Source organism: Pseudophryne corroboree, chromosome 2, assembly GCF_028390025.1.
Source record: "Pseudophryne corroboree isolate aPseCor3 chromosome 2, aPseCor3.hap2, whole genome shotgun sequence".
NCBI classification, from domain to species: Eukaryota; Metazoa; Chordata; class Amphibia; order Anura; family Myobatrachidae; genus Pseudophryne; species Pseudophryne corroboree.
This window is the reverse complement of record NC_086445.1, coordinates 790,857,252-790,872,697: the sequence shown is the minus strand read 5'-3', so window position 1 is coordinate 790,872,697 and position 15,446 is coordinate 790,857,252. Positions and strand designations below refer to the sequence as shown.

At 48.0% G+C, this 15,446-nt stretch overlaps 1 protein-coding gene across 2 annotated transcripts in view; it reads left to right on the top strand.

Moving 5' to 3' along the window:
- Positions 1–15,446, top strand: part of RPGR (retinitis pigmentosa GTPase regulator) — a 309,545-nt gene that overhangs the window by 34,812 nt on the left and 259,287 nt on the right. For both annotated transcript variants that reach the window (XM_063955571.1, XM_063955570.1), the window contains exon 3: positions 4,216–4,308. In XM_063955571.1, coding sequence (XP_063811641.1) covers positions 4,216–4,308 — 93 coding nt within the window. The remainder of the gene's footprint in view (positions 1–4,215; positions 4,309–15,446) is intronic.

Sequence of the window (15,446 nt, the reverse complement as noted above, 5' to 3'; positions counted from 1 at the left end):
ACGGGTGTTATACTGCGACCAGCAATCGCCTCAGCCTGGATGTGCAGTGCTGGGGTGGCTTGGTCGGATTCCCTGACTGAAAATATTGATACCCTGGATAGGGACACTATATTACTGACTATAGAGCATTTAAAAGATGCGTTTTTATATATGCGTGATGCACAGAGGGACATTTGCCGACTGGCATCAAGAGTAAGTGCGCTGTCCATATCTGCCAGAAGAGGGTTATGGACGCGGCAGTGGTCAGGTGATGCTGATTCCAAAAGGCATATGGAAGTATTGCCTTATAAAGGGGAGGAGTTATTTGGGGTAGGTCTATCGGACCTGGTATCCACGGCAACTGCTGGGAAATCCACATTTTTACCCCAGGTAGCCTCTCAACATAAAAAGACGCCGTATTATCAGGCGCAGTCCTTTCGGCCCCATAAGGGCAAGCGGGCGAAAGGCTCCTCATTTCTGCCCCGTGGCAGAGGGAGAGGAAAAAGGCTGCAGCAAACAGCCAGTTCCCAGGAACAGAAGCCCTCTCCCGCTTCTGCCAAGTCCTCAGCATGACGCTGGGGCTCTACAAGCGGACTCAGGCACGGTGGGGGCCCGTCTCAAGAATTTCAGCGCGCAGTGGGCTCACTCACAAGTGGATCCCTGGATCCTTCAAGTGGTATCTCAGGGGTACAAATTGGAATTCGAGGCGTCTCCACCTCGCCGTTTTCTAAAGTCTGCCTTACCGACGTCTCCCTCCGACAGGGAGGCGGTATTGGAAGCCATTCACAAGCTGTATTCACAGCAGGTGATAATCAAGGTACCCCTCCTGCAACAGGGAAAGGGGTATTATTCCACGCTATTTGTGGTACCGAAGCCGGATGGCTCGGTGAGACCTATTCTAAATCTAAAATCTTTGAACACTTACATACAGAGGTTCAAATTCAAGATGGAGTCACTCAGAGCGGTGATCGCGAACCTGGAAGAAGGGGATTATATGGTGTCTCTGGACATCAAGGATGCTTACCTCCATGTCCCAATTTACCCTTCTCACCAAGGGTACCTCAGGTTTGTGGTACAGAACTGCCACTATCAGTTTCAGACGCTGCCGTTTGGATTGTCCAAGGCGCCCCGGGTCTTTACCAAAGTAATGGCCGAAATGATGATACTCCTTCGAAGGAAGGGAGTTTTAATTATCCCTTACTTGGACGATCTCCTGATAAGGGCAAGATCCAAGGAACAGTTGGTAGTCGGAGTAGCACTATCTCAAGTAGTGCTGAGGCAGCACGGTTGGATTCTCAATATCCCAAAATCGCAGCTGATTCCGACGACACGTCTTCTATTCCTAGGGATGATCCTGGACACAGTCCAGAAAAAGGTGTTTCTCCCGGAAGAGAAAGCCAGAGAGTTATCCGAGCTAGTCAGAAACCTCCTAAAACCAGGCCAAGTATCAGTGCACCAATGCACAAGGGTCCTGGGAAAAATGGTAGCTTCCTACGAAGCAATCCCATTCGGCAGATTCCACGCAAGAACATTCCAGTGGGACCTGCTGGACAAATGGTCCGGATCGCATCTTCAGATGCATCAGCGAATAACCCTGTCCCCAAGGACAAGGGTGTCTCTCCTGTGGTGGTTGCAGAGTGCTCATCTTCTAGAGGGCCGCAGATTCGGCATTCAGGACTGGGTTCTGGTGACCACGGATGCCAGCCTGCGAGGCTGGGGAGCAGTCACACAGGGAAGAAACTTCCAGGGCTTGTGGTCAAGCCTGGAGACATCACTTCACATAAATATCCTGGAGTTAAGAGCCATTTACAATGCTCTAAGCCAAGGAAGACCTCTGCTTCAAGGTCAGCCGGTGCTGATCCAGTCGGACAACATCACGGCAGTCGCCCACGTAAACAGACAGGGCAGCACAAGAAGCAGGAGGGCAATGGCAGAAGCTGCAAGGATTCTTCGCTGGGCGGAAAATCATGTGATAGCACTGTCGGCAGTGTTCATTCCGGGAGTGGACAACTGGGAAGCAGACTTCCTCAGCAGGCACGACCTCCACCCGGGAGAGTGGGGACTTCACCCAGAAGTCTTCCACATGATGATAAACCGTTGGGAAAAACCAAAGGTGGACATGATGGCGTCCCGCCTCAACAAAAAAAAAAATCTGGACAGGTATTGCGCCAGGTCAAGGGACCCTCAAGCAATAGCTGTGGACGCTCTGGTAACACCGTGGGTGTACCAGTCGGTGTATGTGTTCCCTCCTCTGCCTCTCATACCCAAGGTGCTGAGAATTATACGGCGGGGAGGAGTAAGAACTATTCTCGTGGCTCCGGATTGGCCAAGAAGGACTTGGTACCCGGAACTTCAAGAGATGCTCACAGAGGACCCGTGGCCTCTACCTCTGAGAAGGGACCTGCTCCAGCAGGGACCCTGTCTGTTCCAAGACTTACCGCGGCTGCGTTTGACGGCATGGCGGTTGAACGCCGGATCCTAAAGGAAAAAGGCATTCCAGACGAAGTCATCCCTACTTTGATAAAAGCCAGAAAGGATGTAACCGCAAAGCATTATCACCGCATCTGGCGGAAATATGTTGCGTGGTGCGAGGCCAAAAAGGCCCCGACGGAGGAATTTCAACTGGGTCGATTCCTGCATTTCCTGCAAGCAGGAGTGTCTATGGGCCTAAAATTAGGATCCATTAAGGTCCAGATTTCGGCCCTGTCGATTTTCTTTCAGAGAGAACTGGCTTCAGTACCTGAAGTCCAGACGTTTGTTAAGGGAGTGCTACATATACAGCCTCCTTTTGTGCCTCCAGTGGCACCCTGGGATCTGAATGTTGTTTTGGATTTCCTAAAATCACATTGGTTTGAACCACTCAACACTGTGGAATTAAAATATCTCACATGGAAAGTGGTCATGTTGTTGGCCCTGGCTTCAGCCAGGCGTGTGTCCGAATTGGCGGCTTTATCCTGTAAAAGCCCTTACCTGATTTTTCATACGGACAGGGCAGAATTGAGGACTCGTCCTCAATTTCTCCCAAAGGTGGTTTCAGCGTTTCATCTGAACCAGCCTATTGTGGTACCTGCGGCTACTAAGGACTTGGAGGACTCCAAGTTGCTGGACGTTGTCAGGGCCCTGAAAATATATGTTTCCAGGACGGCTGGAGTCAGAAAATCTGACTCGCTATTTATCCTGTACGCACCCAACAAGCTGGGTGCTCCTGCTTCTAAGCAGACTGTTGCTCGCTGGATTGTAGTACAATTCAGCTTGCGCATTCTGTGGCAGGCCTGCCACAGCCAAAATCTGTAAAAGCCCACTTCACAAGGAAGGTGGGCTCATCTTGGGCGGCTGCCCGAGGGGTCTCGGCTTTACAACTCTGCCGAGCTGCTACTTGGTCAGGGTCAAATACTTTTGTAAAATTTTACAAATTTGACACTCTGGCTGAGGAGGACCTGGAGTTTTCTCACTCGGTGCTGCAGAGTCATCCGCACTCTCCCGCCCGTTTGGGAGCTTTGGTATAATCCCCATGGTCCTTATGGAGTTCCCAGCATCCACTAGGACGTCAGAGAAAATAAGAATTTACTTACCGATAATTCTATTTCTCGTAGTCCGTAGTGGATGCTGGGCGCCCATCCCAAGTGCGGATTATCTGCAATACTTGTACATAGTTATTGTTAACAAATCGGGTTATTGTTGTTGTGAGCCATCTATCCAGAGGCTCCTCTGTTATCATGCTGTTAACTGGGTTCATATCACAGGTTGTACGGTGTGATTGGTGTGGCTGGTATGAGTCTTACCCGGGATTCAAAATCCTTCCTTATTGTGTACGCTCGTCCGGGCACAGTATCCTAACTGAGGTCTGGAGGAGGGTCATAGGGGGAGGAGCCAGTGCACACCAGGTAGTCCTAAAGCTTTTCTTTTTGTGCCCAGTCTCCTGCGGAGCCGCTATTCCCCATGGTCCTTACGGAGTTCCCAGCATCCACTACGGACTACGAGAAATAGAATTACCGGTGAGTAAATTCTTATTTTTCCCCTGAAATTGTTTTTGAACACTATTTATCTGCCTTTTGGGGGGGGGGGGGGGGAGGGTGTTGTTTTTGTGTATCTCACCTTAATAGTTATAAGTGTAATTCTGTTGTAGTCAGTTACTCTTAATGCTATTTTAATTTTGCTTCCCTTCCCTACAAATACTGTTGATAAAGATTGCATTGAAAGTAACATTTCTAAAACTATCCTCTCCTATTTGATCAGAAAATGGCAAGCTCTATGTATTTGGCAGCAACGCTTGGGGACAGCTGGGTATTGGATCTGGCAATGTCATCAACAAACCAACATGTGTCAAAGGTATGTATTAAGTCTTTTCCTTAGGTTGTAGTTTAGAAAATAGTAAAATTGCTATTACATCTGACACCTTTTCACATGACAGGGACATTTATTGAGTCATTACAAAAGTACAGAACAGCAAGGGTTCTAGTAAGATTATATTTGGAGTTAGCGGAGGAACAGAAGTTTTCCACAGCCAGTGTGTGGTATGTGGAGTGAGGGCATAGTACGTACACAGTGCCACTTGTTATACAGAGCAGCTCACAAATGAGATTTCATTTTGTGTAATGAGGGAAATGGATAAAGATAATCACTTTAAAAGCTGTTTCTTGCTGTGCTAAGGGGTATATAGTCATCAGTACATAACCAAGGCGTTCTGCTCTTTCTTTAGTGTTCTTCTCGGAAATGAGGTCCGATTACTCCCAACCTAGTCCTGTAGTTCATAACTAGCTAAATTAATGTGGGTTTTTTTTCTGTGAATCATAGTATGTATCTTCAGATTTCTCGCCTAAACTTAAATAATACAACTGTTCATCCATTCATGTTTATAGCTCATTTATTTGTAGGAGTTTTATTAGGTTATATCCCTGTATTCTGGGAGATTTCCTGTAGCAGGGTATGGGTATAAATAGATGTGATTCTCAGTAACTGCACAGGTAAATACTAGTCCACTATGAGGTTTCCTAACAGTGGGGGTGATTCAGACTGGATAAATGCAGCGATCGCAGTCTGAATTACTGTGTGGAGTGTCTGGACCGCTGAGGGGGGGGGGAACCCTGGAACCCAGCGAGATGCTATCAGCATCTCACTGGCTGCGATCGCCTCTGCCTGATGCGGTCGTGGGGCGGGAGGGGTCGTGCCATCGGTGTTAGAACGCCCTTGGCGGGGTGCGGTCCGGACTACGGAGGCGTGTCTGGACCGCTGAGGGGATGGGGCGGGCCGCGGCGTCTGCGTGACGTCACACACAGCTGCTGCGACCCGGGACGCGGCCAGTAGCTTCCTGTCAGCACACAGGAGCTGCGCTGGCAGGCAGCTACTCATCAGGTACAAAAGCATCGCCGCACGATACTTTTGTACCTGTGCGGGGGGCTGACATGTGGGCTACAGCGCGGACTAGCTCTGTGATGCGCGTCACCCTGCATGTCAGAGTAACTGATCGTAGATGTGCTAAATTTAGCACATCCACGATCAACTCTGAATTGCCCCCAATGAGTCAGCATTAAGCTGGTAGATGGATGTTCTGTGGCACCACTCTGGAGCATTCGCTCTGCAGGCTGCCATGTAGAAGGCATTATCCGGATGTCTGTTTTGCAGAATAGGAGAAGTGTATCCACATATAGTTGTGGAATTATTTTATATGACAATAACCTTTTTTTGGTGGAAAAAATAAATATGTTACCTTGCCCTCATTGTTCCCCTTACCTTAATTGTGGGGTCCCTCTTCTGGGATTCACATCCTCTCAGCTGTTTTGGTCCCTGAATAGTCCTGGTCCTCCATAAAGGAATTGGTAGAGGCCATAACGATCATTGGGGCAGATGTATTAAGCCTGGAGAAGTGATAACATCTACCCCCATTATTTTGTCTTTACCTCCTGCCCTTATGATTACTCAAATATGGGCTGCCAGTGCAATGATCCTAGCATAAGAAAAGTTGGTGCCAGGACTTTAGACATGCACAACTTGCAACAATGTACTTACTTGTCTTTGGGGGTGATTCAAACCTGATCGCTGGGCTGCTACTCTTGCTGTCCTGCGATTAGATAGTTGCCACCTACAGGGGAGTGTAAATTCGCTGTGCAATCCTATGTGTACGCTAACATCCTAAAATCCACTTTGTGCAGTGTCTGTGCATCCCAGGACTTACTCCTCCAGTGCGATCACAACAGGCTGATCGGGGCCAGAGCTGACGTCAGACACCCTCCCTGAAAACGCTTGGGCACACCTGCGTTTTTCTGGACACTCCAAATAACCAGTCAGTTACCACCCACAAACAGCTTCCTTCCTTCAATCACCTTGCTAACGCCCGTGTGATCTGATTTTAACGCATCATCCCGTCGCTGACTGGCGATGCCCTTTGTTGCTGTCCGACGTGCATGCGCATTGCAGTGTATACGCATGCACATTAGTACCTGATCGCCCGCTGTGCGAAAACACACAACAGCGATCAAGTCTGAATCACGCCCTTGGTTTTTTATGTATATGATGCCAGTAATACATTTTCTCTAACGTCCTAGTGGATGCTGGGAACTCCGTAAGGACCATGGGGAATAGCGGGCTCCGAAGGAGGCTGGGCACTCTAGAAAGATTTATGACTACCTGGTGTGCACTGGCTCCTCCCACTATGACCCTCCTCCAAGCCTCAGTTAGATCTTGTGCCCGGCCGAGGTTGGATGCACACTAGGGGCTCTCCTGAGCCCTTAGAAAGAAAGTATAGATTTAGGTTTTTTATTTTCAGTGAGACCTGCTGGCAACAGGCTCACTGCAGCGAGGGACTAAGGGGAGAAGAAGCGAACTTGCCTGCTTGCAGCCGGATTGGGCTTCTTAGGCTACTGGACACCATTAGCTCCAGAGGGATCGACCGCAGGCCCAGTCCTTGGTGTTCGGTCCCGGAGCCGCGCCGCCGTCCCCCTTACAGAGCCAGAAGCAAGAAGAGGTCCGGAAAAACGGTGGCAGAAGACATCAGTCTTCACCAAGGTAGCGCACAGCACTGCAGCATTGCTCCTCATGCACACTTCACACTCCGGTCACTGAGGGTGCAGGGCGCTGGGGGGGGGGCGCCCTGAGCAGCAATATAAACACCTTGGCTGGCAAAAATACATCACATATAACCCCCAGGGCTATATGGATGTATATTAACCCCTGCCAGATTCCATAAAAATGCGGGAGAAAAGTCAGCGAAAAAGGGACGGAGCCTATCTTTTCAGCACACTGGCGCCATTTTTCCCTCACAGCTCCGTTGGAGGGAAGCTCCCTGGCTCTCCCCTGCAGTCTACACTACAGAACAGGGTTAAAACAGAGAGGGGGGGCACTAAATTTAGGCGCAGTATAAATTATATAAAAGCAGCTATAGGGGACATAACTCAGTTAGTCCCTGCATTATATAGCGCTCTGGTGTGTGCTGGCATACTCTCACTCTGTCCCCCCAAAGGGCTTTTGTGGGTCCTGTCCTCATTGGAGCATTCCTTGTGTGTGTGCGGTGTGTCGGTACGGCTGTGTCGACATGTTTGATGAGGAGACTTATGTGGAGGCGGAGCAGATGCCGATAAATGAGATGTCGCCCCTGGGGGCCGACACCAGAGTGGATGGATAGGTGGAAGGTATTAACCGACAGTGTCAACTCCTTACATAAAGGGCTGGATGACGTAACAGCTATGGGACAGCCGGCTTCTCAGCCCGCGCCTGCCCAGGCGTCTCAAAGGCCATCAGGGGCTCAAAAACGCCCGCTCCCTCAGATGGCAGACACAGATGTCGACACGGAGTCTGACTCCAGTGTCGACGAGGTTGAGACATATACACAATCCACTAGGAACATCCGTTACATGATCCCGGCAATATAAAATGTGTTACACATTTCTGACATTAACCCAAGTACCACTAAAAACAAAGGGTTTTATGTGTGGGGAGAAAAAGCAGGCAGTGTTTTGTTCCCCCATCAAATGAGTGAATGAAGTGTGAAAAAGCGTGGGTTTCCCCGATAAGAAACTGGTAATTTCTAACAAGTTACTGATGGCGTACCCTTTCCCGCCAGAGGATAAGTTGCGCTGGGAGATATCCCCTAGGGTGGATAAGGCGCTCACACGTTTGTCAAGGTGGCACTGCCGTCTTAGGATACGGCCACTTTGAAGGTACCTGCTGATAAATAGCAGGAGGCTATCCTGAAGTCTGTAATTACACACTCGGGTACTAGACTGAGACCTGCAGACTCCTGCAGCGTGGTCTGTACCCCTTTCAAACAGGGATACTATTTTGCGAACATAAGACGTCGTCTTATATATGAGGGATGCACAGAGGAATATTTTGCCGGCTGGCATCCTAAATTATTGCAATGTCCATTCTGTCAGGAGGGTATTGGAGACCCGACACTGGACAGGTGATGCTGACTTTAAAAGGCACATAGAGCCTTATAAGGGTGAGGAATTGGTTGGGGATGGTCTCTGGGACCTCGTATCCACAGCAACAGCTGGGATGAAAATATTTTACCTCAGGTTTCCTCACAGCCTAAGAAACGCACTGTATTATCAGGTACAGTCCTTTCGGCTTCAAAAAAGCAGGCGGGTCAAACGAGGGCAGAGGGAAAAAGCTGCACCAGCAGCCAGTTCCCAGAATCAAAATTCTTCCCCTGCTTCCTCTGAGTCCACCGCTTGACGCGGGGGCTCCACAGGCGTAGCCAGGTACGGTGGGGGGCCGCCTCAAAAATTTCAGCGATCAGTGGGCTCGCTCACAGGTGGATCCCTGGATCCTTCAAGTAGTATCTCAGGGGTACAAGCTGGAAGTCGAGGCGTCTCCCCCCCGCCGTTTACTCAAATCTGCCTTGCCGACAACTCCCTCAGGCAGGGAGGCTGTGCTAGAGGCAATTCACAAGCTGTATTCCCAGCAGGTGATAGTCAAGGTGCCCCTACTTCAACAAGGACGGGGTTACTATTCCACACTGTTTGTGGTACCGAAACCAGCCGGTTCGGTGAGACCCATTTTAAAATGGAAATCCTTGAACACTTACATAACAAAGTTCAAGATGAAATCGCTCAGGGCGGTTATTGCAAGCCTGGACGAGGGGGATTACATGGTATCCCTGGACATCAAGGATGCTTACCTGCATGTCCCTATTTACCTTCCTCACCAGGAGTACCTCTGATTGTGGTACAGGATTGCCATTACCAATTCCAGACAACCGTTTGGACTGTCCACGGCACCGAGGGTGTTTACCAAGGTAATGGCAGAAATGATGATACTCCTTCAAAAAAAAAAAGGGAGTTTTTATTTATCCCATACTTGGACGATCTCCTTTTAAAGGCAAGGTCCAGGGAGCAGTTACTGGTCGGAGTAACACTATCTCAGGAGGTGCTACAACAGCATGGCTGGATTCTGAACATTCCAAAGTCACAGCTGGTTCCTTCCACTCGCTTACTGTTCCTGGGGATGATTTTGGACACAGAACAGAAAAAAGTGTTTCTCCCGCAGGAGAAAGCCAAGGAGCTGTCATCTCTAGTCAGAGACCTCCTAAAACCAAAAATGGTATCGGTGCATCGTTGCACACGAGTCCTGGGAAAAATGTTGGCTTCATACGAAGCAATTCCATTCGGCAGGTTCCATGCGAGGACCTTCCAGTGAGACCTCTTAGATAAGTGGTCGGGATCGCATCTTCAAATGCATCAAATGATAACCCTGTCTCCAAGGACCAGGGTGTCTCTACTGTGGTGGATGCAGGGTGCTCATCTTCTAGTGGGCCGCAGTTTCGGCATACAGGACTGGGTCCTGGTGACCACGGATGCCAGCCTTCAAGGCTGGGGAGCAGTCACACAGGGAAGAAACTTCCAGGGCCTATGGTCAAGTCAGGAGACTTCCCTACATATAAATTCTGGAACTGAGGGCCATTTACGATGCCCTAAGTCAGGCAAGACCCCTACTTCAAAACCAGCCGGTACTGATACAGTCAGACAACATCACGGCAGTCGCCCATGTGACCCGACAGGGCGGCACAAGAAGCAGGATGGCAATGGCAGAAGCCACAAGGATTCTCCGATGGGTGGAAAATCACGTACTAGCACTGTCAGCAGTGTTCATTCCGGGAGTGGACAACTGGGAAGCAGACTTCCTCAGCAGACACGACCTACACCCGGGAGAGTGGGGACTTCATCCAGAAGTCTTCCTGCTGTTGGTAAACCGTTGGGAAAGGCCACAGGTGGACATGATGGCGTCCCGCCTCAACAAAAAGCTAAAGAGATATTGCGCCAGGTCAAAGGACCCTCAGGCGATAGCTGTGGACGCTCTAGTGACACCGTGGGTGTACCAGTCGGTTTATGTGTTCCCTACTCTGCCTCTCATACCAAAGGTACTGAGAATAATAAGATGGCGAGGAGTAAGAACGATACTCGTGGTTCCGGATTGGCCAAGAAGGGCTTGGTACCCGGAACTTCAGGAAATGATATCAGAGGACCCATGGCCTCTGCCGCTCAGACAGGACCTGCTTCAGCAGGGGCCCTGTCTGTTCCAAGACTTACCGCGGCTGCGTTTGACGGCATGGCGATTGAGCGCCGGATCCTGAAGGAAAAGGGTATTCCGGAAGAAGTCATTCCTGCGCTTATTAAAGCCAGGAAAGATGTTACGGCAAAGCATTATCACCGCATGTGGCGGAAATATGTTGCATGGTGCGAGGCCCAAAAGGACCCAACAGAGGAATTTCCACTAGGTCGATTTCTACATTTCCTGCAAGCAGGAGTGAATATGGGCCTGAGTCTAGGCTCCATTAAAGTACAGATCTCGGCTCTGTCGATTTTCTTTCAAAAAGAATTAGCTTCAGTACCTGAAGTTCAGACATTGTGAAAGGAGTGCTGCATATTCAGCCCCCGTTTGTGCCCCTGTGGCACCTGGGGATCTCAACGTGGTGTTGAGTTTTTCTTAAAATCACATTGGTTTGAGCCACTAAAAAACCGTGGATCTAAAATATCTCACGTGGAAAGTGGTCATGTTATTGGCCTTGGCTTCAGCCAGACGAGTGTCAGAATTGGCGGCTTTATCATGTAAAAGCCCTTATCTGATTTTCCATATGGATAGGGCAGAATTGAGGACTCGTCCCCAGTTTCTTCCTAAGGTGGTGTCAGCGTTTCACCTGAACCAGCCTATTGTGGTGCCGGCGGCTACTAGTGAATTGGAGGACTCTAAGTTGCTAGACGTTGTCAGGGCCCTGAAAATATATGTTTCCAGGACGGCTGGAGTCAGAAACTCTGACTCGCTGTTTATCCTGTATGCACCCAACAAGCTGGGTGCTCCTGCTTCTAAGCAGTCTATTGCTCGCTGGATTTGTAGTACAATTCAGCTTGCACATTCTGTGGCAGGCATACCACAGCCAAAATCTGTAAATGCCCATTCCACAAGGAAGGTGGGCTCATCTTGGGCGGCTGCCCGAGGGGTCTCGGCTTTACAACTTTGCCGAGCAGCTACTTGGTCAGGGGCAAACACGTTTGCAAAATTCTACAAATTTGATACCCTGGCTGAGGAGGACCTGGAGTTCTCTCATTCGGTGTTACAGAGTCATCCGCACTCTCCCGCCCGTTTGGGAGCTTTGGTATAATCCCCATGGTCCTTACGGAGTTCCCAGCATCCACTAGGACGTTAGAGAAAATAAGAATTTACTCACCGGTAATTCTATTTCTCGTAGTCCGTAGTGGATGCTGGGCGCCCATCCCAAGTGCGGATTGTCTGCAATACTTGTAAATAGTTATTGTTAACTAAAGGGTTATTGTTGAGCCATCTGTTGAGAGGTTCAGTTGTTTTCATACTGTCAAACTGGATATAGTATCACGAGTTGTACGGTGTGATTGGTGTGGCTGGTAAGAGTCTTACCCGGGATTCTAAATCCTTCCTTATTATGTCTGCTCGTCCGGGCACAGTGTCCTAACTGAGGCTTGGAGGAGGGTCATAGTGGGAGGAGCCAGTGCACACCAGGTAGTCATAAATCTTTCTAGAGTGCCCAGCCTCCTTCGGAGCCCGCTATTCCCCATGGTCCTTACGGAGTTCCCAGCATCCACTACGGACTACGAGAAATAGAATTACCGTTGAGTAAATTCTTATTTTTTCCCTTTTATTTTTATTTTTTTTATAACTCTACGGCATTCGTCAAGGCACAGTCCAGGTTTTAAGGATAGCCATACCTGAACACAAGTAATTCATAATAAGCACCTTAGTTACCTTGATTTAACTATCTTTACTCAAATATGGATATCGCTAAAACCTGGACTGTTAGTGTGTTGTTATTTTTTTATTGAAAATAGATATTGATATGATGTAGACAATAGGGGGTTATTCAATTTTTTTCCTGATGTTTTTCTGATATTTTTTTTGCCAGCCGCAACCCCTTTTCCGCAGGGGATGCTTTCGGGGATTTGGTTTCGTCTGCCTGAGGCAGCTGAAACAAAATACCCGGATAAGCCGCGACACCCACCTGCTTATCCGGATAGCCCCTGGCGAAGCAATTACCTGCGGTAGTTTACATATCAGTGCCCTGATTTGCTTCTTTGAATTATTCCCCCCCACCCCCAAGATAAGGTGCCAGTCCGCCTTCAGAGCATTCCTGCATTGTAACAGTGGCAAAATAACTTTCACTGACAAATGGCCTGTTTGCATTGATCATGTTTTTGCCTGTCATCAAGTTGGTAGAGACACAGTGAGAGAAAACCTATATAGCTCTATTCTTTCTTGGTATCAGTACTAATTATAAATCTTGTGCGATTCTCACTAAAGATTACTGAAATGAGTGTTGTATGCAGCTGTGACTATGGGGGTAATTCAGAGTTGATCGCAGCAGCAAATTTGTTAGCAGCTGGGCAAAACCATGTCACTGCAGGGGGAGCAGATATCCCTCTATATTTCTATTGTTACAAGGAACAAATGTAAAGCACACAAAATTCCTGCTGCATACATCTTATACAAAGCCAGTGGTAGCTGGCAGCCATCTTTATTAAAACTTAATCTACGCATAACTAGTTTTCAACTTTAATTAAAATCCATATAACTTAAATTTCTTTATTTCATTTTTGTTCAATTTTTGGTAAACATAAAATCAAAGTTTTTCAGTTTTTATTATATTTTAGACAGAAAAAGATAGATCAAGGATGGAAGACTGCATTAAGCAGGGAAAGAGAGGTTCTCCTAATCTCCATACACTATGAATGTAATTAACGCTTAATGAAGCCTGCCCTGAGTTCTATAGTGTGAAGTCCCGTATTACATTAATATCCCATTTTTCATGATATTTTCATCAAGCGCGCTTGTGATAGCCATGCAATTCATTTGCAAATGGAAAGTCTTGCACATCAGAGTGTTGCACATTGGGGGTAATTCCAAGTTGATCGCAGCAGGAAATTTTTTAGCAGTTGGGCAAAACCATGTGCACTGCAGGGGGGGCAGATATAACATTTGCAGAGAGAGTTAGATTTGGGTGGGTTATTTTATTTCTGTGCAGGGTAAATACTGGCTGCTCTATTTTTACACTGCAAATTAGATTGCAGATTGAACACACCCCACCCAAATCTAACTCTCTGCACATGTTATATCTGCCTCCCCTGCAGTGCACATGGTTTTGCCCAATTGCTAACAGAATTCTTGCTGCGATCAACTTGGAATTACACCCATTATTTCCGCAGTATGCAACCTACTGTATGTGAAGTCCAGGCTACTCTCATGTCACACATACACACAGACGTCATACTCGCATCACACTAGTACATGTCTTACACATACACATGTCACACTCAAACACACAGATACATGTAATATACACACACATGCCTAATTCATTCATACATACATACATACATACATACATACATACATACATACATACATGCATACATGCATACATACATACATACATACATACATACATACACACTCACTCACTCACCACAACAGGCCGCCCCTTTGTTAGCTGCGCCGGCTGCTTCTACAACTACACTGCAGCATGGACTACAGTAGCTGGCGCATGCTCCCTCCAGGCAGCTCCGTCCCTTCCAGTGGTCCTGCGCCAAACAGAGGCATGTAGGTGCGAGCCGGGAGCAAATTCCCATGTCGCACAGTTCAGACCTAAGCCGGGTTATCTACCCGGAACTTAAGTCATGATAAGACTTAAGTCCCGGGAAAAACCCTGGTCAACTGCAGGGTCGGCAACCCGGGAACGTGTTCCCGGGTTGGGACCTTTCACACATGCCAAATTCCCGGGATGATGCGTGTTCATGTGCAAAATCCAAGAATTTGGAGAAGGTCTGAAAGTGGTATAATAAGGTAGCAGCTCAGTATAGGAGGCTGCTAGTGGACATAAGCAAAGTATTGGAGGCAGTTATATTGTGTCAAATTATTGACTTTGTAACTTTTATAAATTATTACAGGATGATAGCCTGCAAGTGTATTTCAGCAAATAAAAGTGCCTAGATTTTTTGTGGGTACATTAAAATGTCTTTATATATTTTAAAGCTTTTATATTCAAGTTTGTATAATAATGGTAAAAATACTTGTAACTCCCTTCTGCAAGTTCAAGAACCCCTTTCTTATCTAATACAACACCTCAACTTACAGTACATGTCCCACATCATTAGACACAATGGTCAGATTTTTAGAGAAAATTCCATGAAAAAATGTGTCTTTATTGGACATACTTTACTATTTTAAAACATCGAAAGACGTTATTATTCATTGGAATTTTTACATTCAAATATTGCATATTTTCCCCATTGGCTTACAGTACCTACATTATTTGTCTCCTCCAGGAGAAGCCCAGAGAGGGGAAGCTGGCCGACACTTCGGGGGACGGGGCCAGAATAGTGTGTCATTAAGCTCCGCTCCCACCATGTCAAAGTGCTGAGATTTGCGAGTACGTGTGAATGAGCAGAGCTAAAATTATACAAATTTCTCTGACGTCCTAGTGGATGCTGGGGACTCCGTACGGACCATGGGGAATAGCGGCTCCGCAGGAGACTGGGCACAAAAGTAAAGCTTTAGAACTACCTGGTGTGCACTGGCTCCTCCCCCTATGACCCTCCTCCAAGCCTCAGTTAGATTTTTGTGCCCGAACGAGAAGGGTGCACACTAGGTGGCTCTCCTGAGCTGCTTAGTGAAAAGTTTAGTTTTAGGTTTTTTATGTTCAGTGAGACCTGCTGGCAACAGGCTCACTGCATCGAGGGACTAAGGGGAGAAGAAGCGAACTCACCTGCGTGCAGAGTGGATTGGGCTTCTTAGGCTACTGGACATTAGCTCCAGAGGGACCGATCACAGGCCCAGCCATGGATAGGTCCCAGAGCCGCGCCGCCGGCCCCCTTACAGAGCCAGAAGACAGAAGAGGTCCGGAAAATCGGCGGCAGAAGACGTCCTGTCTTCAACAAGGTAGCGCACAGCACTGCAGCTGTGCGCCATTGCTCTCAGCACACTTCACACTCCGGTCACTGAGGGTG